At 45.6% G+C, this 24,315-nt stretch overlaps 1 protein-coding gene across 8 annotated transcripts; it reads right to left on the bottom strand.

Annotated features, from left to right (window-relative positions):
• Positions 1-4,145: 4,145 nt before the first annotated feature.
• Positions 4,146-24,222, bottom strand: SAR1B (secretion associated Ras related GTPase 1B). 8 transcript variants are annotated; one of them, XR_013957804.1, is made up of 11 exons: positions 24,186-24,222; positions 19,874-19,947; positions 16,273-16,392; positions 15,425-15,490; positions 14,780-14,883; positions 14,500-14,631; positions 12,741-12,872; positions 8,677-8,753; positions 8,141-8,369; positions 4,978-5,918; positions 4,146-4,452 (listed from the first exon to the last, which is right to left on the bottom strand). XR_013957804.1 is itself a non-coding variant. In XM_080627192.1 (8 exons), the coding sequence occupies exons 2-7, from the start codon at positions 19,929-19,931 to the stop codon at positions 12,756-12,758; spliced, it is 597 nt and encodes a 198-aa protein (XP_080483318.1). In that variant the 5' UTR covers positions 19,932-19,947; positions 24,186-24,222; the 3' UTR covers positions 9,880-12,522; positions 12,741-12,755. The 8 variants fall into 8 exon arrangements, 4 of the variants coding, with proteins under 4 accessions (XP_080483318.1, XP_080483315.1, XP_080483316.1 ...); XR_013957805.1 differs by having other exon boundaries at positions 4,147-4,452; positions 4,978-5,841; XR_013957806.1 differs by having other exon boundaries at positions 4,161-4,452; positions 4,978-5,157.
• Between the last annotated feature and the right edge of the window lie 93 nt (positions 24,223-24,315).

Here is a 24,315-nt window from a genome sequence, read left to right on the forward strand (position 1 = left end):
TACAGTCACAACATGTGGCACCAGCCATTGCCAACGCTCAGCCTTAGGATGCTCACAGTATGGCAAGATCCCTGCATGTGCTTACCCTGGACAGGGACCATCCTGTGAACTCTGCTTCCAAGGAAATCTGATTTTGGAGGGCTACCAAGAGGCTGGGGTGTTCATTGGTGGTTTGAATAGGGGCTTTTTGCTGGTGTTCCTGGGTGCTTGGGACCGGTGAGAGTGATGGGGGCTGAGGGTTCCCACCTTAGGCCAGGCAGGACCACAGTGAGCCTGGCTCCGAGGACCACACCTGCACAGCAACATCCCTGCATCCTGCACATTTTATACTGCATCTTATGAAGAACCACGGCTGTCACAGCTCTCTGACACGAGAGTGGTTCCTTGGGAATCTCCTGGAGTGCAGAAGGGAAGAAGCCACCCAAATCCAGGCAGAATACCACAGAATTCCAGTCTTCCATGCAGGAACCCACTCCTGGACCTCCTTGTCTCCCTGTTCACATCCCGCATGCTCATGGTTTCTAACCAAAGGCCGCTGCGAACTGCACTGAGATCACCAGCTTATTTTATGTTAGACACTAAACAGACATAAATGATCACTTCAACTTAACTACATAATAATTAAGCACTCATATTCCTGTCATCTGCTCCTGTCAACGGCAGCCGGAGCGGAGCTGCTGCTCCTCTCAAAGAGCCGTCACTCATTGCTGCGAGCTTCTGAGAGGTGTCAAAATAGGGGTGATTCTGCCTGCAAAGCCAGGCACGGGGTGCAAACAAGGATCGTGCTTCACTTTGGAGCCCTGCCGGGGAGCAGGGGCCGTGGGGATGGAGAATTCCCACACGCTGGCAGCGTGGGATAATGCACCAGGTTCCTGGCACAGGGTCTCCCATGTCCCGGCAGTGGCACCAGCACTGCACCAGCATCGAGTGAAAGCAGCTCTTTGCCTTGAGTGGGATGTGGAAAACAAATGTATTGAAGCATGTTAAATATAGGGCTGGCAGGAAAGCTGGAGAGGGGCTTGGGACAAGAGATGTAGGGACAGGACAAGGGGAATGGCTTGAACCTGGCAGCAATTGAGATGAGCTCTTAGGCAGAAGGTCTTTCCTGTGAGGGTGCTGAGGCTCTGGCACAGGATACACGAACAGTGCTAGTAAGGACCTGCACCTTAATATCACTGTGAGTACAAACGCCTTGATGCTGACCCGCATCCTTTATCTTCTCCATCCTCAGGAGGGGGTTTGGGATGTGGATGCTGGAGGAGGGCTGGCTCATGGCACTGCAAAGCCCAGGGCAGCCATGGCATGATGCTGGTGCAGATGGAAGCATCAGGATCCTGAGCACCACATGCAGTGGGGTGATTACCACCATGGAGCAGATCAAACTCTGTGTGCTGCTGGAGGAGAAGCAGACAACCCTCCCCTGAGCCATCCCCATGTCCCCACCACACTGAGCCTGCCTGGGGATGCGGCAGAGACCAACCCAGGCAGGAAACAGGCATCACCCCAGGGGAAAGCGAAGAGAGATCCCCACATCCCCAAAGTGCAAAAGCAAATCTGAGCAAAGCCACTTAAATCTGCACCATAAACACGACTCTTGCACCCCCCTGCTTGTACAAGGGAAAGCTGTCACCACATTGCTTTTCCTGGGTAACTTATCAAACACAATTGCTGCTCTTTGCTGGTGTTGGCCTGAAATAGGGGCTCATCTGCCCTTTCTTACCCCTGCGTTTGCCTTTGTGCTGTTTGTCTTCATAGAGCAACTCAGCCAAGAGCTGCAAAGGATGTTTTGCTCCCTGGAACATAATTCATCTCTCTTAGACCAGGCTCTGTGCCCCCAAGTTCACTGCACAACGCCCTGAGCTCCTGAGAAACAGCAGCGGGGAGAGGTTAAAGAGTCTACAGCCTGCTGCCACCTATGGATGGAAAGCAGCGAGAGCAGGAGAGCTCCCGAGGGCATCCCGGCCTCGAGCGAGGACTTGGGACCCAAGGATGAGAAGCACTGGCAGTGGGGAGATGCCATCGAGACCTGGGATTCTCCTTCCTCAAACCAACGGAGCAAGGTGCAGGGTGCGGAGGGATGAGGGAGGGCGTTGGGAAATCCACTACTCACCATGTGGATACACGTAGTCTGAGGAAGGAAATGAGCCCTTCTTTTGGCTTGCTGGATTAACCGGATTACGGCGTCTTCATTGACAGAGGGTAGCTTGCCCTCCCCTTTACCTAACTGGTCTGATGTAATGAAATCCTTAAAAATAGGAAGTATCTGAGTTCAGATTCTAAGGTGACAATTTCCGCAATAAAACCTTACAGCACGTATATATGTGTGTATATATATATATATGCTATAACATCTCATATGTATATGCTAGAGCAGCTTCCAGTGCCTAAAGGGGCTGACAAGAAACCTGGAGAGGGGCTTTGGACAAGGGCCTGTAGGGACAGGCCAAGGGGAATGGCTTGAACCTGCCAGAACAGGGGAGACTGAGATGAGCTCTTAGAAGCTCTTAGGCAGAAGCTCTTCCCTGTGAGGGTGCTGAGGCGCTGGCCCAGGGTGCCCAGAGAAGCTGTGGCTGCCCCATCCCTGGCAGTGTTCAAGGCCAGGTTGGACACAGGGGCTTGGAGCAAGCTGCTCCAGTGGAAGGGGTCCCTGCCCGTGGCAGGGGTTGGAGCTGGATGAGCTTTAAGGTCCCTCCCAACACAAACCAGGCTGGGATTCTATAAGGAGCTGCAGCACCCATGGGAGGCCAGGCTGGGGGCAGAGGGCACTGACTGTCGAGGTCCCAAGCATGCGGCTCATCTCTCAATGGAACCAACCTTCTACATTAAACTGGACAAAGAGGAGAGCGTAGGGAGCACGATGCAGAGAAATCACTGCAATTCAATGTTATGAGGCACTGCTACATATACACCAAACTTAGTGCTCATACACACGATATTCATCTTCTGTTGCTCTGGTTGTCTGCATGTACACCCTGAGAGTGGAAAGCTAACTGCATGCAAGCAGGCACAGTCTAATCCACTGGTCTCGGGGACACACCACAACCACTTGCTCTGTAGAAAGAAGATTGAATACTTTCAGCACAGGGTTAAAAGCTGTCCCATTATTTTATTCCTCTTCTTAATTTCAGCTCTTGAAAAACCTGTTTTTCTTTTATCCTGAGTCATTTCGCATGAAGAAACCATTGTTCTGAACTGTGACTCATCAGTTTGCATCACCCCTTTCCAAAGCCCTCCAGGGCACACGGGCTTGGGAGCAGGGAATGGCAGCCAGCCGCTATTTACCACTAAATAGGCGCTTCATTGCTGCATTGACTCATTGCTGTTTAAGCCTCATTTTGTTCCAGCTTCCCAACCATGAACCCAGAGCGATCGTTCTGTTTGCTTTTGTAATCACCTTTTATGAAGAGCAGTGGCAGGAACCACGTCTTACTGACAGCCCGGCTCCTGGTTAAGTACAAGTACATCAACTTGTAAGGAAGAGGTAAGGATCTAAGTGCTAGTGAGAAATACCCGCAAACACCAAGCCTCCAAAACCCAGCAGAAACACAGCGGCTCGTCACAGAGACATTGCTCATCTGGTAGAACTCATGGGGGAAAGAGGCCACCATCCCAATTACCCACTTCATTGAAGCTCTTACACAGATCTGTTTGAATCTAAGCCGAATCGAGCTCTTCTGGAGCTCGGCTCCCCTCTGCCACCCAGGGATACAGCACCCCTGCTCAGCAAATGCAGCACCAGTGTGAGGGATGAGTGTATTTTGAATGAGGAAAAAATAGCCTTCAAATTCATAGGTGGAAGGCTTGGTCCTGCTCTTCTTCTGCACCCAGACCTCAGTAATGCTCCTTGTGTACGTCTGCTACTAAATAACTATCAATAAAGCAAAACAAACTGAGGAGTTTGGATGCTTTATTTCCTCTAAATCCCACAGTTGTCAAGGCTAAATGATGCTCCGCACCTTATCCTGAACACACGATGCTGCGCTTCCTTGTGGAACATAAACCACAGCTCTGATATCCTGGAATGCCAGCTGCAGTCAGAGGGAGCTGCAAGCTCAGGCAGGGCGCTCCAGCAAACTCCTGTCACGGTTCCCTTGGGCTGGGATTCATCCCAAGGGCAGGATTGCACAAGGCATAGAGCAGCCTTAACAGTAACAGGAGAAGGCAAAGAAAAGAACGTCACTTGAAAACCATGTCCAGCCATGCAATATGGGGCATGGCTCTATTTTTATGGGGGAAATGAGCTGAATTTGGGGCTTGGGGGTTTTCTTTGGCTCTTGAGCAGCAGCAATGTGCCAGCCTGGACTGAACCCTCCTTGCCAGGCTCAGCTTTCCAGCAAGGACCTTTCCTGCGCTGCAGAAAGCTTGCAGGGGGATGCTGCTCCTTCCACTTCACCTCATCGTTCAGTCTTAGCACAGGCTTCCCAAGGACCAGGGCTGGGAGCAGATTATTCCCTAGGGAGATACAGAAAGAGGATAAAGGGAGCAAACACAGGGATGCAATGTGTCTATAAGCTACATTACAGAGGAGAAAGAGGAAGGTTTGGGGACGTTGTGTGCGAATGGAGGGTCTGCTCAGGCACTTGCTGCAATGAGGCAGGGGTTGGATTGCCTCTGCTCTGAAACAGTAAAACCAGGAGCTGCATAAATCCAGGATCTCATTGGTGTTTCCCCCCCTCCAGGCTTTCCCTCTCCCTTCCTTTCATGACTTCTTCCCCCAGTCCCCAGCACAGGCTCCGGTTTTCCACTCTCCTGCCTGCACAGGCTGCTGCTTGTCCCAGCTCCTGCCCGGTGCAACCCAGCACAAAGCCCGCTCCCTGCCACTCATCCCCTCTGGCAATGGGCTCCGGATCCCAAGGAGGCTCCCTGAGCCTGCCTACAACAGCGAGCTATGCCCAGCATGGGTGCTGGTTGAGGAGATGCTGTGCTAAGGTGGACCTGAGGGAGGAATCCATCATCTGGGGCAGGAACATCACCGACCTTTGGACCTGGGATGCAGGCTCAGCACAGGAGCTGATGCAGAGGTGCCTGGGATTGTCCCAGTGGTGCAGAAGGGACACATCTCCAGCAGAGGAGCAGCAACAGGAGAGGACTTGGAGCAGGACCAGCTATTCATTCCCCACCGCAGCCTTGTACCATGCTGGTCACCATCAGTACCACCTAATAGGTACAAAAGTATACACAACCTATAACCCATTTCTCCCACATCTTCTTGTCTTTCTTTCACAATCTTATTGTCATGATAGTATCTTATTATTTCACCCCTTTATTATTATTTTGCAGAAGGAATCCAGGTCTCAGCCACATCTGTTTAAAGGATTTCACATCTGGACTGTACGAAAGAAAATACGACCTTGTTTTTGGGATTCCTTTCTGTGAAGGGCTCTTCTGTGCACAAGGTAAGGTTCCATTACACAAACTCACCCCCAGCACATTCCTCTCTTACCTGGTAACGTACTGGGGGGTTCTTTGCTTTATTGCTTGACCTCCTTCCCTTTCAATAAACATCTCCCAGCAGTGCCATGCCCTGCAGTGAGTTCAGACCCACTGCGCACTCCCAGGGAGGTGCAAGTCCAACGAGAGCTGAGCAGGTCAGGCCAGGACCTGAGCAGCGCCATCTCCACAGCGGGTATTTCATAATTCCATGTTTATGGAGACATAAATAGACTCCATCCCAGTCACATGCATGGGGATCTGTTACACATTCTCCGCTGCAGTCAGGCTTGCAGCTGCGAACTCCAACAGCAACTGGAACTTCTCTGGTTTTCCTCATTGCTCCCCAAATAATAATGGCAAACAACACGTGCAAGCGGCATCCTGACTCTCTCTTGCGTTCTGATGTTTCTGGAAACACGAGCAGAATTCCTTCTCTGATAGAAGGCCCCATGACAAATTTCTTCCCATGGATTGTAAGCATCAGACTGTTGAGGAAAAGCTCCCCCCAAGAGAGCCAGAAGGGGGAAAAACTCATGTTGGCTTTTAACCTCAGGAGGCAATTCCAGCAGCAGATGAGGAAATGAAAGGATATTACAGAGTGGTAACAGCAGGTAGAAGGATGAGAAAGAGACCAAAATAAGACTATAAATCCAAAAGAAGACAGATTTTGGGGTGCAAACGTCAAATCAACACAAGCTCCTTCTGGAGCTCTCCAGAACCAGCCAAAGAGGCACAAACAGAGCAAGCGGATGGGCCACGCTTCCTAAGACACCGGAGTAAACATCTCATTTGGCACGAACACCCAAACCGCTTCACACCAAGGCTGCGAGTGCCTCTGGTGCCAGGAACAAAGCACAGGCTCTACAGAAAGGCAAGCGGTATTATTAGCTTTGCCTCCTGCTCTGCATAAACCCGGCTCCGCAGGCAGCACCCAGAGCTCCAGCTGCTCTCCCTGCTGTAGCTGCACATCTGCCTTTCCCCAGTGTCTCCTGTAATTACTTATTCACCAGCAAAGCAGAAGCTTTTCATTTGCCTGACTGCAAACTCCTTCTGAGGTTCTTTTAGCCTTTAAAACCTGCTGCAAGCACAGACTCGCACTCAATGTCCTCTGCAATTTCATGTTAATGCCTCTTAGTAACAGTATCTTGAACAGATTTATTTTAAACCTTGTGTCTATATATATATATGCATACGTATATATTTACATATTGTATATTACATGCATCCACTTAAAGAGCAAGGAATAGAAGAGTTAAATGGCACATACAGGAGTCTTTCACAGCTCCAATTGCTTTGAACCAAAACCAAAATCCTGCCGAGAAAGCAGCGAGGAAACAGCATTTGGGCACTGGGGCTGGAACCAACAGTTTAGGCTCAAGATGCAGCTCCAAATGCCAACAAGGTATAAAAGAGCTTAAAATACGGGTTGAAGTTTTGCAGTTCATGCTTATCTCTGGTCAGAAGCATCAAACAAGTGACCTCAGCTTTGTCCTTGGGGAAGGGTCCACCCAGGACCAGCACTGCTCAGTGGCTCAGCAAAGCCCAGCTTAGGATGCAGGATGGATTTCCACATAAGCTGACAAACGATGGCATGACCAGAGCATGCACAGACTGGTCAGAACACAGCTCCTATCACTGGTTTCTCTCACTCCCCTTTGCTTTCACAACCACCAGTGTTTCCCAATACCAGCCCTGGGGTCAGCCCACAAACAAGCTGTGGCAGAGCAGCGTTGGGAGCCCTGTTTGTCATTGTTCTCCCTCTTACCTTGCTGGCAAGAGAACATCTTTCAACCCAGTTAATGTTTCCCTTCCTTCATTGCATAAGCCAGGAACTTGGTCTTAGAGATGCTCACAACCCACAGGGCAGCCCCCAGTCATGGTCCCCAGTGCTGACCCCTCTCCAGCCTGCTCACTGCCCCATTTCCTGCTGCCACAAAGCTTTTGGGTTTCAACAAACCTCTAACAATGATTTTAACTTAATCCAGATTCCAACCTTCCTCGTTGAGAGCCACATTTTCATGGGGGAGCAGCTTCCTTCACTCAAAACCCATGTACAAAACCTGAGCTACTGCAGATCCTCTCAACAGGGTACCCCCTTAGCTCAGCTTCTCCCTCTGCACATACTGCAAGCATCATCCCATCCCTGCCCAGGCAGCAGCTTGTCACAATACGCCCCATGTCCATAAAGCCGCTGTATCTACTCATGGGTTAAGGTACTCAAGCACCATCAAATTGCTAAGATCACATCTCCAATAGCTCATCTCCACCACAACCTATTGCAAGGGGTTTGCTCCAGCTAATGCTGCTCCTGAAGTTGATCAAACCCCTCTGATAGTGAAGTAGCATCTCTGTGGGGGGGAAATATCGAGCCAAACAGTATAAATTCTTGTTTGCCTTTGGCAAAATGATGCATTTAGCCCCAATACTGAAAACATGCCTTTAAATCCTCCTGTTACAATGATAGCATTTATTTACATTGCAATTTTAGGAAAGAGAATCAGAAATTACAAGTAGATCCAAGCTTTGCACCCACTCCACACATTGCAAGTTTTTGTGTTGCTCTTTTAACTTGTTATCTACTAAATATTGTCATAGTTGGGTGCAACACAGCTGACAGTGAATGGCATACACTTAGAGCAGCTTTTTTGCTAAGAACGCAGAGGAGGTGACCCAAAATACCACTGATTTACACATGGTTTGTGAGTACCTTCAGTAGCTTGCACGTGATGAAGGCTCCTGGCATCACTCTAGGACACGGTCCCGGGTAAAGGGGGGCATTGCTTCTTGCCATGTTGCTGGTGGCTGCAGAGAGCTCTTATGCAGGTAGTGACCAAGAGTGAATTAAACCCTCCAGACCCCACCTTCCTCACAGGTGAAGAGCCCTCTGCCTCACATGGATGTTGAGGCAGGATTAGCAGGTAGAAAGCTTTGAGATCCTGGAAGGAAAAGCACCAAAGGCTCTAAAATATCATTATCAATTTCTTCCTGTGATGAGACACGTGCCGTAAGGAATGGGGTCAGGGGAAACCCAAGGGATATGTTCTTTTAATTATTATTTGACCATAACTGCTCACCAAACACATTGCTAATTCTAGTTCAAAAGCGTCAACTAAGAAACCATTTGAAAAACGTAAATGAAGGAGATCGAGTTTGGATTTAAAGCAGTTCTCTATCACAGTACGTTAATATTCCTTCCCATGGGCAGTGCCCAACAGCATTGAGTGGACTCAGTTTGATACGTACTTAAACTCAGTGGCAATCCCCACTCCACACACGGCAGATCCCAGAGGGCAGCTGGATCCTGAGGCAGCCCCATTCACCTGTCAAATCACATCTTTTTATTGCATTGTGAAATTGAAACAAAGGAAACACTTCTTCCATGTTCAGAGCTTTCCAAGCAGAGGATTTGCTTCCATGCACACCTGAACAGAAACCCTAGTAAAGAAAAGACTGATTTATTATTATACCCAGCTGAAGAACCCAAACTCGCTCACAGACCACGCACACTTCTCTCCTGGGTTTGATAATCTGAGAAGAACTACCTGTTCAAACCAGAATGGGATAACATAATAACATACACCATGTTAAGAACATGTTTAAGACCACTTTCATCTTTAGCTTTTCTTCTGCAGTTTATTATATAAATTAGGCTTTTAAACATTTACAGCACATTTCAAAACAGAAAACATTCGGTTCCCTGCTGAGATACTGTGCAAAGAGTGGTTTATCTAAGTGCAAGTAAATTACATTTCCCCACTGACAGTTAGTTGATGAGGCTGGTCTTAATGTAACTCTTACATCCCTAATTAACAATTACATCACCTACACTAAATCAGAGCACGTTGCAGTCAATACCAGACTTTGGTTGGTAACTACCAACCACTCTTGACAGCACAAACAAGAGAACATTTTGACTTCAAGCAGACCTGCAAATTCACTGGGATTGGAGACCACCACCACCATTTTCCTGACTTCAATTATAAGTAAGTGGATGCCAAATGCCCTATTTGTCTTTCAAGTCATTATTAGAATACAGTAAAGCGCACAGGCATGCAGGTGTTGTATTGCAGTGAATGCCATAGGTCATCTTTGGCACATCAGACAGCACCTAAACACTGAATACAGGAATTAATGCAATAATCTTGATCTGGCATTAGGATAAATGAGAAAGCTCAAAGATCCTTCCCATCTCCAATGCCAACTGCTGTTGCTGAAACATTCATTCAACCAAGCCTGAAATACAGCAATGCCTCTCAGTTACACAATATGTACTAAACCCCGAGTTTAATTAAATCCAAGCAGAATAAATCTTATTCAACCCCTAGATGCTACTGTATGGGGTCACCGCAGTGAAAAACAGGCCACTTTGTCAGAAGTAGTTATCAATATCTTAGAAACACGAATTAATTTCTCTTAAAGAACTGTCACGACATAAAACCAAACCAAGACACTTCATAAATAACATCTTTATTAATGGGTTTCCTTTTTCACATTCTTTCAAGTGATGTTTAATTGAGTTCTGCATAGTCCAGAATGGGGAAAAAAGAAATCACAGCAGTAGGACCCAAATGCGAACGTTGCTTTGTTCAAGTTAAGACTGGTCACAATCACAGGAGTAAGCAACCTCCAGAAATAAATGAATGGGGAGATGTGGAGGGTACAGGAATGAAAACCACCAGAAAAGCTCTCATCATTGTATCTGTCTATTAATGAAGTCTTCACACAAAGACACACAACGCCCATTCACATTCATGTGCACAGCAGAACACAAACCACAGAAGAAAGAGACTTCCTCTACTGAATGAAATGAAACAGAGCAAGATTGTTTGTGTATTTAACCAAGTGCTGATCAGCTATTCCCACAATGGGAACCATCACAATACCCACGTGGATAAACACAAGGTGGAGAGTTTGCCATGCCCTTATTACAACCACATTTAAACTAGCATCCTACAGGAGGAAACATGAAAATTGGAGTACTCCCATAATACTAAGAATTACTCTTAACACACACTTTCAAAGCACTATCACCTCCCTTCTCTTTTCTTAATACTATGATCCCTTTCCTTACTGCTAATGTTATTCACAGTTGGTTGGAAGAGAAGGTGATGAGGACCCCTCCGTGCCCACGCAATGGCTCAGCCTTTGGAAGTGGTCCGCAGCAGAACACCTCCACCTCCAGCTTCATTTCCATACAGCACAGGCAACACAGTCCCAAGTCTCCCACACCACCACAGTGTGACTCTGCAAGTAAGTACTTTCAATATTTACACCATCGGCTGATTTAGCTGTTCTCTGCATTATAAGCACCATCAGAAAAAGCCAGAGGGGAAAATAAGAGGCCTGTCCCTTATGTGACAGCTACAGGTAGTAAAGACTCACATACTGTCCACATGCTGGTGAGAGGCCATTTCTTACCTCCAGTTTTGATTTATGCATCAGACACATTGCAGCTGAGCACTAGTTTAAATGCAGAATCCTCTTATGTTGGTCATATGATTCTATGATTTGGAAAAGCTATCAGATACCTGTCACTCTGAACTTTACCATGCACAAACTAGGCTTAGCACTTTGCATATGATTGTGCAGTAATAAGGTTCAGTTACAATTTACATTAGTTAGGTTCTGAATTATTCATCTCATTCAGATGCACAGTCTAGGACTGTGGGGAACTGATCATCAATATTCAATCAGACAAGTTCAGATCTGGGCAAGGAGTAAGTCTCATTTATTTGCTAGGAGTCTACAGGCTTTAAATTGGGCACTGAAGCTCAGCAGGTCAAAGAAGTTATTTATGACATCAAACCAGACAAATCTGTTTGCTGCCATGGATACTGCAAACATAAAGCCTAAAGTATTTTGGAGCAGACCTACAACAGTGAGTAAAAGGGATTCAGTTAAAACCACTTGTCCAAGGGGAAAATGAACTACACAGTGAAACTCAAGCTCATCGCAATGAAATGGCAACTCCAGGGCTGAAACCCTACCTCCCTAGTAAAGAGTAAAACATCCCCACTCCAGCCAACCACCAACCACAGCTGGCAGTTTCAGCCAGCATCAAGATGTTGACAGATACATGTGCTTCAATGCCCTTTCTTTGAGAGTAACCTGCTTTCTCCTTGGGGAACCAACGCACTCAAAGATGGGGAAAACCAGTCAGGAGTGTGGAAATAAAGGCTGCAGAGAACCAAATTCTACCCCAGAAATATGCCACGTAGGCAGCCAGCAGCCACATCGGCTGGGTGGCAGGGGAAACACGCCAAAACCAACCCAGCTTGGCCCAGTTTAAACCACCAAAACTCAACCTGGCCAGTTGAGTGTGGGCTACTTCATTTTTACAAGCAGCAATGGTCCCATTTTCTTTGCTGCTGGCAGTTTCACAGGCAAACCTCCTGGCAGACCCCAAATCTGATTGAATTGGGAACAGAATATTTAGTGCAAAGGAATTCTTAATTTCTTCAGAAAAAAAACCTGTACTTGTTGCTTCAGGGGTTTAATTCAAGAGACTTTTGACATTAGTTCAAGATTCACACTGGCACAACTGATTGACATTACTTGTACTTTGTAAAGGTGGTGGTTATAAGGGCATCAGATCAGATTCTTCTCTTTTACTAACGCAAAACCCTATGCTAAATGCAATTTGCTAGTCTGAAAAAGCCACCTTACTCTAACACACAATGAAACTACTTTGTGGCCTCCTGTGTTTCAGGAAAATATCCCACATATCCAGGTCACCAGGCAGCTTCACTGGTTAAGACACATTAAAAGGAAACATCTTCCATTGAAGTAGCCAAAAACGGGATTGACATTTATTGCATGACGTTGCATAAGAAAGTGTATTATTGAAAACCGTAAGGCATCATGCAATTCTCCATCAGCTATTTATTATTCCTTGAAAGATGGTTTATAGACTTCAAAGTTATAAAACCAGTTTCAAAAAAGTACATAAAAAAATTTAAACATAAGCATTTAAATATTCTTCACATGTTTGTAGGTTTTCTTTAAGCTGTTAAAAAGTGCATTCAAAATGTACTGTACTGGAAAGTCGCTCGGACCAAAAATGGTGCTGGAGGCTTGTTAAATTAAAAGCTGCAAAAGAACATGGCATGGGATTAGAAAGCTCACAGGTTGTGGTACTTACAAACCTGCTGGAAGTAATTCCTCAATCCTCACAATTTAGCATACATGATATAATTAGCTAAAAATGTGTATTTTTAATAACTAAACAGTCAAATGAATTCAAGTTACGCACACTGAGTGATCAAATAAAGAGGAGACTTAATAGTCAGACACGGGACAGAACGTACTGATGGGATTTGGCATTATTCAATGTACTGTGCCATCCAGCGGAAGCCTTCTCCGTAGCCTTGTCTCTTTAGCACGCTGCACATAAACACTTCTAGCGGCCTGGCGTTCAGTTCTTTCAATGGTATACTGCCCTGCAGGGAAACAGGAGTGTTCCAAGTTACAGTACTGCTGTAAAACTCAGTCTGGAGAGGACAGGGCTCTGAGGAGACCTTAGAGCAGCTCCAGTGCCTAAAGGGGCTACAGGAAACCTGAAGAGGGGCTTTGGACAAGGGCCTGTAAGAAGAGGACAAGGGGAATGGCTTGAACCTGCCAGAACAGGGGAGACTGAGATGAGCTCTTAGGCAGAAGCTCTTCCCTGTGAGGGTGCTGAGGCGCTGGCACAGGGTGCCCAGGGAAGCTGTGGCTGCCCCATCCCTGGCAGTGTTCAAGGCCAGGTTGGACACAGGGGCTTGGAGCAAGCTGCTCCAGTGGAAGGGGTCCCTGCCCGCGGCAGGGGTTGGAGCTGGAGGAGCTTTAAGGTCCCTTCCAACCCAAAGCATCCTGTGATTCTATGATTTGCATTCTAGTTTCATATACTTCACTCTCTCCAACAGCAAGCATATACACAGGGGCTTTGAGTGCTTGGTTTTTAGCTGCAGTTCCCTGCTCTGTTCCTACAGCTTTCCAAACAGATGAAAGGAGCATTTGCTACCAACTGTAGGACTGACCATAGCAAGAGCACAAGCTGCTTGCTTGCCAAGATCAGCACAGTGAGACAAAGCTGTTGCTCAACTGGAGATTCACAGTGGTATTCCTACTTCATAGACTACATGCAGTGTTGTCAAAACCAGGGCAAGATAAAAAAGAATAATAAGTAGTCAGTAGTAACTGTTTATAGCCCATTACACCTATTCTAAAACTAACCTGTTGTCTTTTACACAGAAAACAAGGTGAAGATTTGTTCCTGCTCAACCTAAACTCTGTTTCAGAGCTTTAAGGGAAGCATCTAAGAGTGACAAGCAAAGAGGAACTACAGGACCCGTGCCCTCCTCAGCAGAGCCACCCTGCCACCGGAGCTGGGACAGGAGCCACACTGGAAGAGCTCTGTCAGCTGCAGGGACATGTCTTTCCAAGGGCAAAGGAAAGAAACTTGTTTCTAGTGCCCTGTATCCAAATGTCTCCTACAAGCAGTAGGCTGTACTTAAATTAAGAAGAGTTGCAGCATCACAACGATCTGCAATATGAATCTGCCTTGTTGTTACAGATACCAGTAGGAACTTTTTTTCCTCTCACAACCTCAAAACTCAGGCTTTTACAACAGTGTAAACCTATTTCTAAGCTTTAGATAAACATGTTAAGTAACAAATTACTGTACTAAGTCTGCATTTCAAATGAGAAAAGTCACTTACTGAAAGACTGGTTTTCTCATACAGCTCTCACTAAAACTACAGCCTCTGAGAACTTGCCCATCATTTAAAAGCACTGCATAGGAAAGCTGAAGTTTTCAAAATTATCCTCAGTACAGCTTAGTTCTCTCTGAAAAACTGCAGCATTGAAAGTGATGTAAAAAGTTGTAGTAGAAATGCATCCAACACGCACACACAGAGATCCCAGAAATCCTTCTATATACGGTCATTATGTACCAAGTACTTCATAAGTCAAGCTCCATTTATTTTATGTAGTTGGAGTGAACTGGAGTCAACACAAATGTAACACAAACTCGCTCCTTAACAAAAAAAACCCACAAAAAGAAAACCACAAAGGAAAAAGGAGCATTACCTTTCCTGTTGTCTGGCCATAGAGACCAAACGTCTCTCGTAACCTCTCTTCACTGATGGCTTCAGGTCTGTCAATCTTGTTACCAAGAATTAGGATAGGCACATTTGCAATAGTTTCATCTGTCATTAGTGACTACAGAGGAAAGGAGAAATAAAGAGAGATTAATGTAGAACACAGGTGGTCAAATCACTATTACTCATGTCCAGGTGGCAGCAGAGCTCTATTGGGTACTAAGAAATCACTTCAAACTCCCAGAAATGTTCCAAAGCCTTTGACTTACATCAAGTTCTTCTTTTGATTCAAGCAATCTTTCGTGATCTGCACAGTCCACCAAGAATACGATGCCATTAATTGCAGGCAGATAGTTTTTCCACACTCTGCGAGCTACAGAAAGGTGCAAATTAAAAACAAAAGGAAGTTATCCCAAACTTCAGTGATGCACATCAGGACTTAAGAAGCAACAGGGTTTTTCTAAGTCTTGGCTTACGCTGCCACTCTTCAGGATGCAACTTCATGTTTTACAGAGCTTGAAATAATGGAGCAAAAGTATCATTCCCTCCACAGTTACCACCACCCTATCCCACGTGCACACTGATGTACTGAAACTTTTCATGCTTCCTTTCCCCAAGAATTACATCAACAAAGCTAAGTTTGAAGCATAAAGCTTAGTGGTAAGTGTAAGTCATTCAAAGTACAGAATACTCTTCAAAATACAAGTATCAACCAACAATTGCAGCTCTTGCCAAACTGTATTTGGGATTTGTGACAAGTGGTGAGACAGACAAAAGAGCAATGAAGGTTTTTCATGCTATTAAAGAGTGTGGGAAGTCAATCTCTGCAGCATGGTCATAGCTCTGATGTGAAACAAGCCGACTGTAGACAGCTCTGACTCAATTCAGTGAAGTGAATCAATGTATTCTCTTACCTTGAGCATGTCCACCCAGATCAAAGGTAGTGAAAGTCATGCCAGCAATTGTCAGCTCTTCTGAAGCTAGAAACAGAATTATTTCTCTGTAAGAATTACGCAGTGGATGGGAACAGTCTAACCTTTTAGCAGGTACATTTTACTTTGTCTCTTGGTTCTTTTCAGCATTTTGTTATTCAAGAAGCAAATCAGAGTAATACATTCTCTCTCAAACTCAGCGACACGTTTGTGTAACAACATGTTATTAACCATTAGAACACATGTGGAATATCTACAATGCTAATAGGAGGGAATATTCATACATTATTTATCCCTACACATTACACAAACAACACTCGGCTCTGGCACCTGGCTTGTTACATGTCGTGTGCAATACTGTTCAAGGTTTCTCCTCTTCACATCTTTCCCCACTTATCACCTCCTTATTGGACTTCACCAATCCAGAGTTTAAACCTCTGTTGAACTTCTCCTCTTGCGAGAATACCAGGACAACAATTACACAGCAACCTCTGAGCCAATAAAAATACCAAACCAGGATACATAAATGACCTCAATGCTGGTCTTCCAGCTCCACAGAGAAGCTGCTCACAAACAGTACAAGCCCCAGTTTCCCACAACTTCTGTAATCTTGACTCTCAGGTCCATTATTCTGCTTGTTACTTATTTTAAATATGCCACATTGAACTATCACACACACTTGTTTTTGAATATGACCTAAAATATCCACAGATCCCAGAAATTCCTGTTTCCCCCCAATTACTGTTGGTCTTAAGATGTATACACAGATCTTGCACTTCCTGCAACACTACAAATACCATCTAGCTATGGAACCAGTGATATTAACTTACTGGGGTGTAACGTGGGGACGTGCTGTCCCAGTCTGTCATCTTTGAGCATGTGCAGCAGTGTAGTTTTTCCAGCATTGTCCAGTCCAAGGAACACTAGCTTGCCTGATTTCTTGTACAGTCCTAGAACACAGGAACACCCAGTGACTAATCAGTTAAACTGGAGGGAGTTCATTTCTAGCACTAGAGATGATTTTACCCCCAGGAACAAAGTGTTACAGTACAAAATCCAGCCCAGCCAAGGTCCACTGTGTGCTTTATCAATGCCCTTATCCACGTTCTCTTAGCCATACGAACTACGTTCACACTTGCTCCTGTGCCTACTGCGCTATGTGTATCATGTGCTGCTTGTGGGATACTCAGCAGGAAGGGGAGATGCATGCAAGTGATGTAAATGTGTCGCTTGTGTAAATGCACTTACACATGTTCTTGGGAAAACCACACCAGAACAGGACTAAATCTTGGCAGTGTAGCTTATGCTGCCCCAAAAGGAGAAGAGTTTTGCTCACAGATGGTGGAGAGGGAGCATACAGGGACAGCACCAAGACTGGGCTCTGAAATACAGACCACCCTGGACCTCAACAGAGGAGGCTTTGTTCAGCTACCAAAGACAGGAAACTTGGAGGCAAAAATAAAGCCTGGGCTTCAACCAGGGTATTACAGAGAAACTGGTTTCAATGATAACAGTCACATCAGTGTAAGTATGAATTCTTCTGTTGGTTCATTACTATTTTGACAAGAAGAAACATTCACCCATACCCCCAGCTAAACGGTGTGGATATAACCTGAACGGCATCATCAGGGCTCTTCTGACACGTTTGCTGGCATGTGATAACATTTTCATAACAGCAATAAGAGATTTTAGTCACTGCTTGTCATCTTTACAAAAATGACTTTTCCTTCTTTTTGTTTCGCCTATTTGTAAGCCCAGTGAATGCAACAGTTGCTGTGAAGGAGAGGAAGGACATTTAAAACACGAACACCACATTTTCTGAAGTCTGACATTATTAAAGGGCAATTCTCTTCTAATTTGTCAACACCACAGCCTATGCCAGGATTATTTTTCACGGCTTCAAACTGATGGACATTCGAAGTAAAACCTTGCAAAGACAAACCACATTTCTTAAATACCATGTTCTGTACTGAGAAAAACGCTAAAGTAAAAGTGTCTTAACTTTGCCTTTTTAAAGCAGAAAATCTTCCCTTACTCCCTCTTCCAAGACCTGTGGCTGGATACTATACACCTCCTTAGGAACCACTACCAACCCCAACAGCCTTCTGAGAGGGCACAACACACAACAGTGGGTGAGGAAATACGTATTATGTACATGCTGAAGTTACATTTCCTCAAAATCAATCCTGAGCTCTGGTCCTAACAGAATCCTCTCTCCTTTCTGTGTAAGAATAATTGCAAAATACAACTAAATACTGAAATGTGGGAGGTTTTTACATCACTAGGATCTTTTACTATAGTCATAGCATTATGGTGCTCCGCAATAGGCTGAAGTTTCATTTACCAACACTGTGATGATACAGAAACATTGTGAAGCACACAACCACATTTATCACTAAAGCTCAAATGTCCTATTCACCACAGTTCCTGGTAGCTGTTCAAAGGACACATTAACAGCATCCCTTGGTCTCCCTGCACCAGGAGGGCAGCAGGCAGAGCAGTAACATCAGTTTCCGGAGCCCTCATTTTTTCTTCTTGTTTTAATGTGTTATCCTCAAACATCTTTTATCCAGTGGGGTTTTAAGTGATGCCATTGTGCTGGTGGCTGCTCAGACAGCCCCACTGATGCCACACGTGGCAGATATACCTCTGCCTGGCTGACCTTTACACTGCTGCTGTTTGCTCACCTTTCCCTCTGCCTTCAAGCTAAGCCCTGGGATCACATTCCAGCAGGGAATGTTATGAAAGAATATTCATTCCTGCAAGTTACACACTTCTCAGCTTATTCTATTTATGAACTTTGTTACTACAGGTACTGTAGTGTCCTCACAGCTCTTTCAAATACAACAACTCTTACTTTCCAAACTCACCTTCTCATGTACCCAAATACGCATTAACTATTAAGCTATAGAGTGGAGGAGAAAGTTATTAGTATTGATAAAGAAAGGAGGAGCGAGCAAACATTTTCATATATTAACTTACACCACAGTGACAAACTCCAGCTCACGCTTACCTGAGAATGGAACAGAATCTTACTAAACCATAATAAAACAGCAATATGTTTGCCACTCTCAGCCTGGACATCCAGGAGTCTCTGCTCCCAGATCAGGTGAAACACTTCCTATTCCCAAGTGCCCTTCATACAAGCACAAGAGGAACGAGCAGCAACACATCAGTTATTAGCCACACCAAGACCAGAGTTTATGTATATATATTAAAAAGGATGATTTATGCATTCTAAAAGCGCATGTGTGCAAAGATGTACTTCAAGAAGTGATCTTATCAGCCTGCTGACTGGACAGGACAGCACAGGGAACTGCAGGGAGTTTCCCAAATGCTATAATCAGCCTTCAACTGTAAATGCAAATGAGAATGCAAAGAGAAAGCAGTTCCTCTAAAATAAGAGGGACACACTGAAAGTAATTCTGCTTCCCACTTCAAGCTGCAGTATCCTTCACCAGAATTAGACTTTGCGTGTACAGGAATGGCCAAGTGGGCAGCAATCACTGCTGGAGTAAGGAAGAGGCGATAAGAAAGATTAGCGAACATAGTTAAAATTTCACTGGCTAGTATTTCAATAGCAGGCCAAGGGTCTAACATTCAGCAAAGTTTCAACTTTCAACTATAAAAGGCAGGTGGCACAGCTCGCCATGATTCCTTCATCTCCAGGGCTTTTTACCCGCTTCAATTTAAATCCTTTGAACTTGTAACTTGTGCCTTTCACCTATGTGATCTGTAGCTTCTGCTCCTTGTTTTAGTACCCAAACATTCTTTTTCTTCACTGTTGGCTTGGTTTTGGGGTCCTTTTCTTTTTTTCCCCACCCCTCCTGCTTTGCACAAGCTAATATTTCACCTTGGATTGATAATGTAGACTCTTTTGGCCAGGGAATACTTTCCTGAGGCTCTTCAGCAGATGACAGTGAAGATTTACACTGATTTCAGTGACACCAGTCACAGAGTAACGCACTGCTGAATATGAGTAAGGGCTTCAATATCCAGCACTTACTTTTTTAGGCAGCCCCTCATACTTGGATTCTGAAGTGATATCCTCATATATAAAAGAACTGAATTAAAATAACCCAGTTCAGGTCTTTATAACAGAGGAAAACCAGGAGAAACTCCCTAAGAATCACCTGAATTACACCAGCTCAAATGTAGTATGACCAGAAAAACTAAACCCGTTACGTTCATGGAAGAAAACGTAGGGTTTCTCACAAGGTTAAAGGATTAATGTAAGACTGAGCAGAGTGCATGCTCTGGAAATACTCAGTATTGATAAATGAAGCTTTTGTTTGAATGTTACTGAATAGACACCAAACCAAATATTATTTAACCAGCGGCTATGTTTGAAGATAACAAAGGTGAACAGCCATTTTATACAATAACAGCAGAAATAAATCAAACCAAATAAACTAAACAAAGAAAACTTACCTAAAAACTGTAATACACTACTGAAACCGCTGTAAATCCAATTAAATATGAAGGACATAGCTGAATCCTATAGCCTGAAATAGAAAATACAATGCATTAAGATTTGTTAGAACAGCACATTAAATATTATAAGATATTTATAGGTAACAAAAGTAATTCAAAGTCCTGTGTTAAAAACAAACCCCAATTTTGTTTTGGTGAACTGTATCATGGACCAGTCAAGTGACCCCACAATGCACTAACAATCCTAGTGCAGAAATGGAAGATAGAATCCAGATGTTGTGATTCAACAGCAAAGACCTTTTCCTCCCCCTGGAAAGACTTCTGTGGACGGAAATCTTTGCAAAAGGCAAAACAATTCTATCTTAAGTACAGCTTGGTGGACGTGCGTGATGGGCAACTGAAGATTTCAAATGGGATCTTCACATACGCTTTCCAACTAGAAGATGGCACGTTTGAGAGGGCAACAGGAGGATGTCATTGCAGAGCCATCCTTGGGAGTTGCTGGGGTTTGAAGCAGAGATAAGAAGTGGTAAAGAAGCTTTGTGAAGTAGAACCCCAGAAGTCTGATACCAAATAAATCCCTATTGTCTGCATAAAACCTGTCTGCTTGGCTTGTAATGGGGAACAAGTACTTAGCACAAAGTACTGGAATTGCCATTCAGAGACCTGCAGTGTCCTGTACAGGCTGCCACAATTTAAACCTTAAATGCAAGGATATGCAAACACCATGTTTCCTTCCTTCAGCTTAGATCCAGGAAGAGAAGAACAAGCTGCCAGCAGTCAGGATTACTATAACCACACCTGGAGCGCCCAGAACAGGTCACTACTGCCAAGGCGATGCTTTAGGGCACAAGAATAAAGCCATCACTGGGTTCACTGCACAGCCATGAGCAATCCATTTCTTAGCTTTCATCTGAATTTCCTCATTATCTAAAGTGAGGATAATCACACTGAAAGCACCAGTTTGACACAGTGAATTAGTGTCTAGCATGAAAACCTCTCAGAAGACTAAAGGCAACATCCTTAGAAGCATTTAGCCAGCTAATTCCTACTGGAGTGCATAACCTGCTAACATCAGGGGACGCTGGAGTCCAACTACCCTGGAGAAACTGGACTGCATTGCTACATGCAGCTGGTAGAGGTATCCAGACAGCTGCAGGCTGTACGGCCATGCTCCTTTTGGTGCTGCAGAGGTGCCCTGGAGCATCAGAAGATTATTTGAGGGCAGCTCTGACCCTGAGGCACAGCATATGGTAGTCAAAACATGGGTCAGAACCAGACCAAAATCCAGTTGTCTAAGCAATTACACTCATGACAAAGAACAGAATTTCTCCACTATACAACAACAGGTCTGCCATGGAAAGATAATATGGAAAGAGGAAGAAAGAACAGTTTAGTGACAAAACCTATTCCGATGACAAAGCTCTGGGAGTCTTGGCTTCTCCATAAGTAACCCTGAACCCCATACCTACCATCATAACAACACATCAGCTGTAACAGGCACAGGTTTTAGGAATACAACTGACATACCCTTGGCCATGCTTAAACACCCAGCTACACAACGTCACCACTGAAACTGTCCCTTGCACGGCTAAAAAGCAAAGGTCAAGAACAAGCAAACACAGAACACACACGTCAGCAGATTTATTTATTGCTTGAGCAAAGCAGCGATCAAGAAAAGCCTCTGTGGGGCTTAGAAAAAAACCATCGACTCAACCTGCAAACCAGGGCAAACAGCGTGATGTAAGAGAAATGCTCAGCTTACTGAGGTGCGAATAACTTCAGAGCCTTTGGTTGTATCAACCTCTTCCATCAAGTAAAGTTAAGGAGAAAACAAGATCTTTGTGTGTTACGGGAAAGACTTTAAGGGGTAAGATTCAAATGATTAAGCTGAATAGGGTTACTCTGCAAACACAGCTGAAGTGGCATTAACATAGCTTAAGTTTCCATCACCACACGGAAAGGGGTATTGGAAATAGAGCTACCCAAACACACCCAGAGCAGCCTCTGTATCAGCTGGCAGTGACTGAAGGAAAAGACTTTTAAAACGAGGCAAAAATGGGCAGTTAATTGTAAAGGCACACAGGTAGTATTTGAATAGAGATATTAAATCTGCCCTTATCACACAGGAAAAGTAACCACATCATTCGCAGCAGCGACAAATCAAACCATTAAATAAAGCCATAGCGGCGCTGCACTCTTGACAGAGTTGCTGCTAACATGTCCAAATCAGAGAGACACCAAACTAAGGGAGAGCTGAGGCTCTTCAGGACACACGGACACAAGCTCTCAGGCTCATGCTAAAAATACCATAAAAGCAGAACAATGAACACTCCGGCAATCACTGTCCACAGGCTGCAGCGCAGGCAGAAACACTGCTTGATGGTTATTTCTGTGATGCTATGACTTCAAGGGTTGCCCTGTAAATAATCAGTTCCAAGCAGGCAGAAGCTTTTAATGAAATGTGGTGCTGGGCACAAGTTTGATATCGTTTTTACAGTTACTGCCAACTTCCTGATGCCTCCTTAAATATAGGAAAGCTGATTTTCTAGCATGACACCAACAACAGAGGGCTATCACTTCAAAAGGTCTCCAGTGATCTTAGCTACCATTACTTCATCAGCAAAGCATCATTTGGTAGCTCACATGGAGCCCTATAAGCTCCTCTATAGATCAAAGAGAGGGGTTTGCTTATGGGAAACCACTTCTGACCACAGGGATGTGGAAATCCCACCCTTTGGCAACATCTTGAGGCAGCCTCCTGAATGGAACATCACTGACAGAGAGGACTAGCAAGAAAACTCACACTTACTTCTTTTACAGTCTGAAAAGGAAGACTTTTTCCTTGTACTCTCAACCTGCACTTTTCTAGCTAAAGAGTCATCATTTCACTTCTGAAGCAGTTAGAAAAACACTTGCTTCCAAAGCCTGTGAAGCCTTAGATAAGAGAGGATATCAGGATTTTAAAGACAGGTTTAAATCCCTTCATGGAACAATAGGAAGCAGAAGCAACACCCAAACGGAGCAGCTCTTGCAGTAAGTGGAAACACGCTGTGCTGCGCCTGGCAGGTGCCCACAGCAAGAGGAAAGAAACCTCTGTCTGCCCCAGCCATGGTTACAGCTGAAAACACAACACGGGCAAGAGCCTGAAGTCTGCTCTTAGGGCTGGACTTGCAGCTTTTCAAGGCGGATCTAAACTCGATCACTTGAAGCTGTAACTTCACATATAAACATTTTAGCATCATAAAACATTACCACGGACAATAAAAATCAAGATCAGCAAAAAAAGCTGCGATCTGCCCTCCACAGCACAGTTTATTCTATGATATGAAACCGCACTTGGATGTGGTATCTTTAAAGTTGAGAAAAGGGACAGAGTTGGAAACGGAGGGAACAGCAGAGATTTTCTTTGGGTATTTTAATCAGGTTTTTGATAGCAAGTCATCTTTGAGATCCCAGAAAGAGGAATCATCACACTGGTCTGTTACTAACCCGTTTGGCAACCAGAAAGATCGGATATTGCATGGAAAACTACTTTAAATTAAGTTCTACCACATCATCTGCTCTGAGCAACCTATTTGAAGGTGGCAAAGATTTCAAGCACACGCGAAAGAGCAGTTTATGTGCGAGGACAGCACAGCCACATGCACACTGGGGTCAAAGGCAGTGAACGCAGTGGTTCAGCGACAGCACGGCTCACCAGCACCAGTTGTCAGAGCACTGTAGGACCTACTACAGCAACTTACTTACGAAAACAATAAACCTTAAAAGCCGTAACTGCCAAATAAATAACACTGCTCAACATCAGCGCTGCCGGGTCGCTACGATGCTTCAGGTGGCTGCTCGGAGCACCTGGAGGCCACGGGACATCGCACCCCCAGTACCGCAGGCCCCAAGGGAGGTAGGGCCAGCGCTACACGGAGCTGCCCACCCCCAGAGGCAGCTTCATGGCCCAGTGCCCCCCGCCCCAGCTCTCCTGGAGCGAACGAGACGGGGGAACCCAGCCCAAGGCCCCTTCCCCGGGCCCCCGGAGGCCGCAGCACCCCCGGGCCCAACCACCGCGGGCCGCCCCGGCAGGACGCGAGGGCCGCCTCACCGCCCCCCGCGTTCACCCGCCACAGCCGCCTCGCCTGAGCTGCGGACGCTCCGCTCCGCCGGCACCGACGCACAACCCCGCGGCTGCGCCCCGCTCCGCGCCCTCCCCCGACAGCTCCTTCCGGGCCGGGCCGCACTCACACGCACCGCCGCCGGGCTCGGTCCCGGTGCAACGCCCCAGCTCTGCCCGGCCCGGTGCCACCTCTCTACCTACCTTAGGCCCACCCGTGGCCTCACCCTGCCGCTGTCCCTGCCCCTTTAAGGCGCCAGGCCCCGCCCACTGCCGCAGCGCGCCGTTCCCGGAAGTGCCACGTGTACGCGGTGCGCCTGCGCGCGCTGCCCGG

This window comes from Psittacula echo (assembly GCF_963264785.1).
Source record: "Psittacula echo genome assembly, chromosome: 11".
NCBI classification, from domain to species: domain Eukaryota; kingdom Metazoa; phylum Chordata; class Aves; order Psittaciformes; family Psittacidae; genus Psittacula; species Psittacula echo.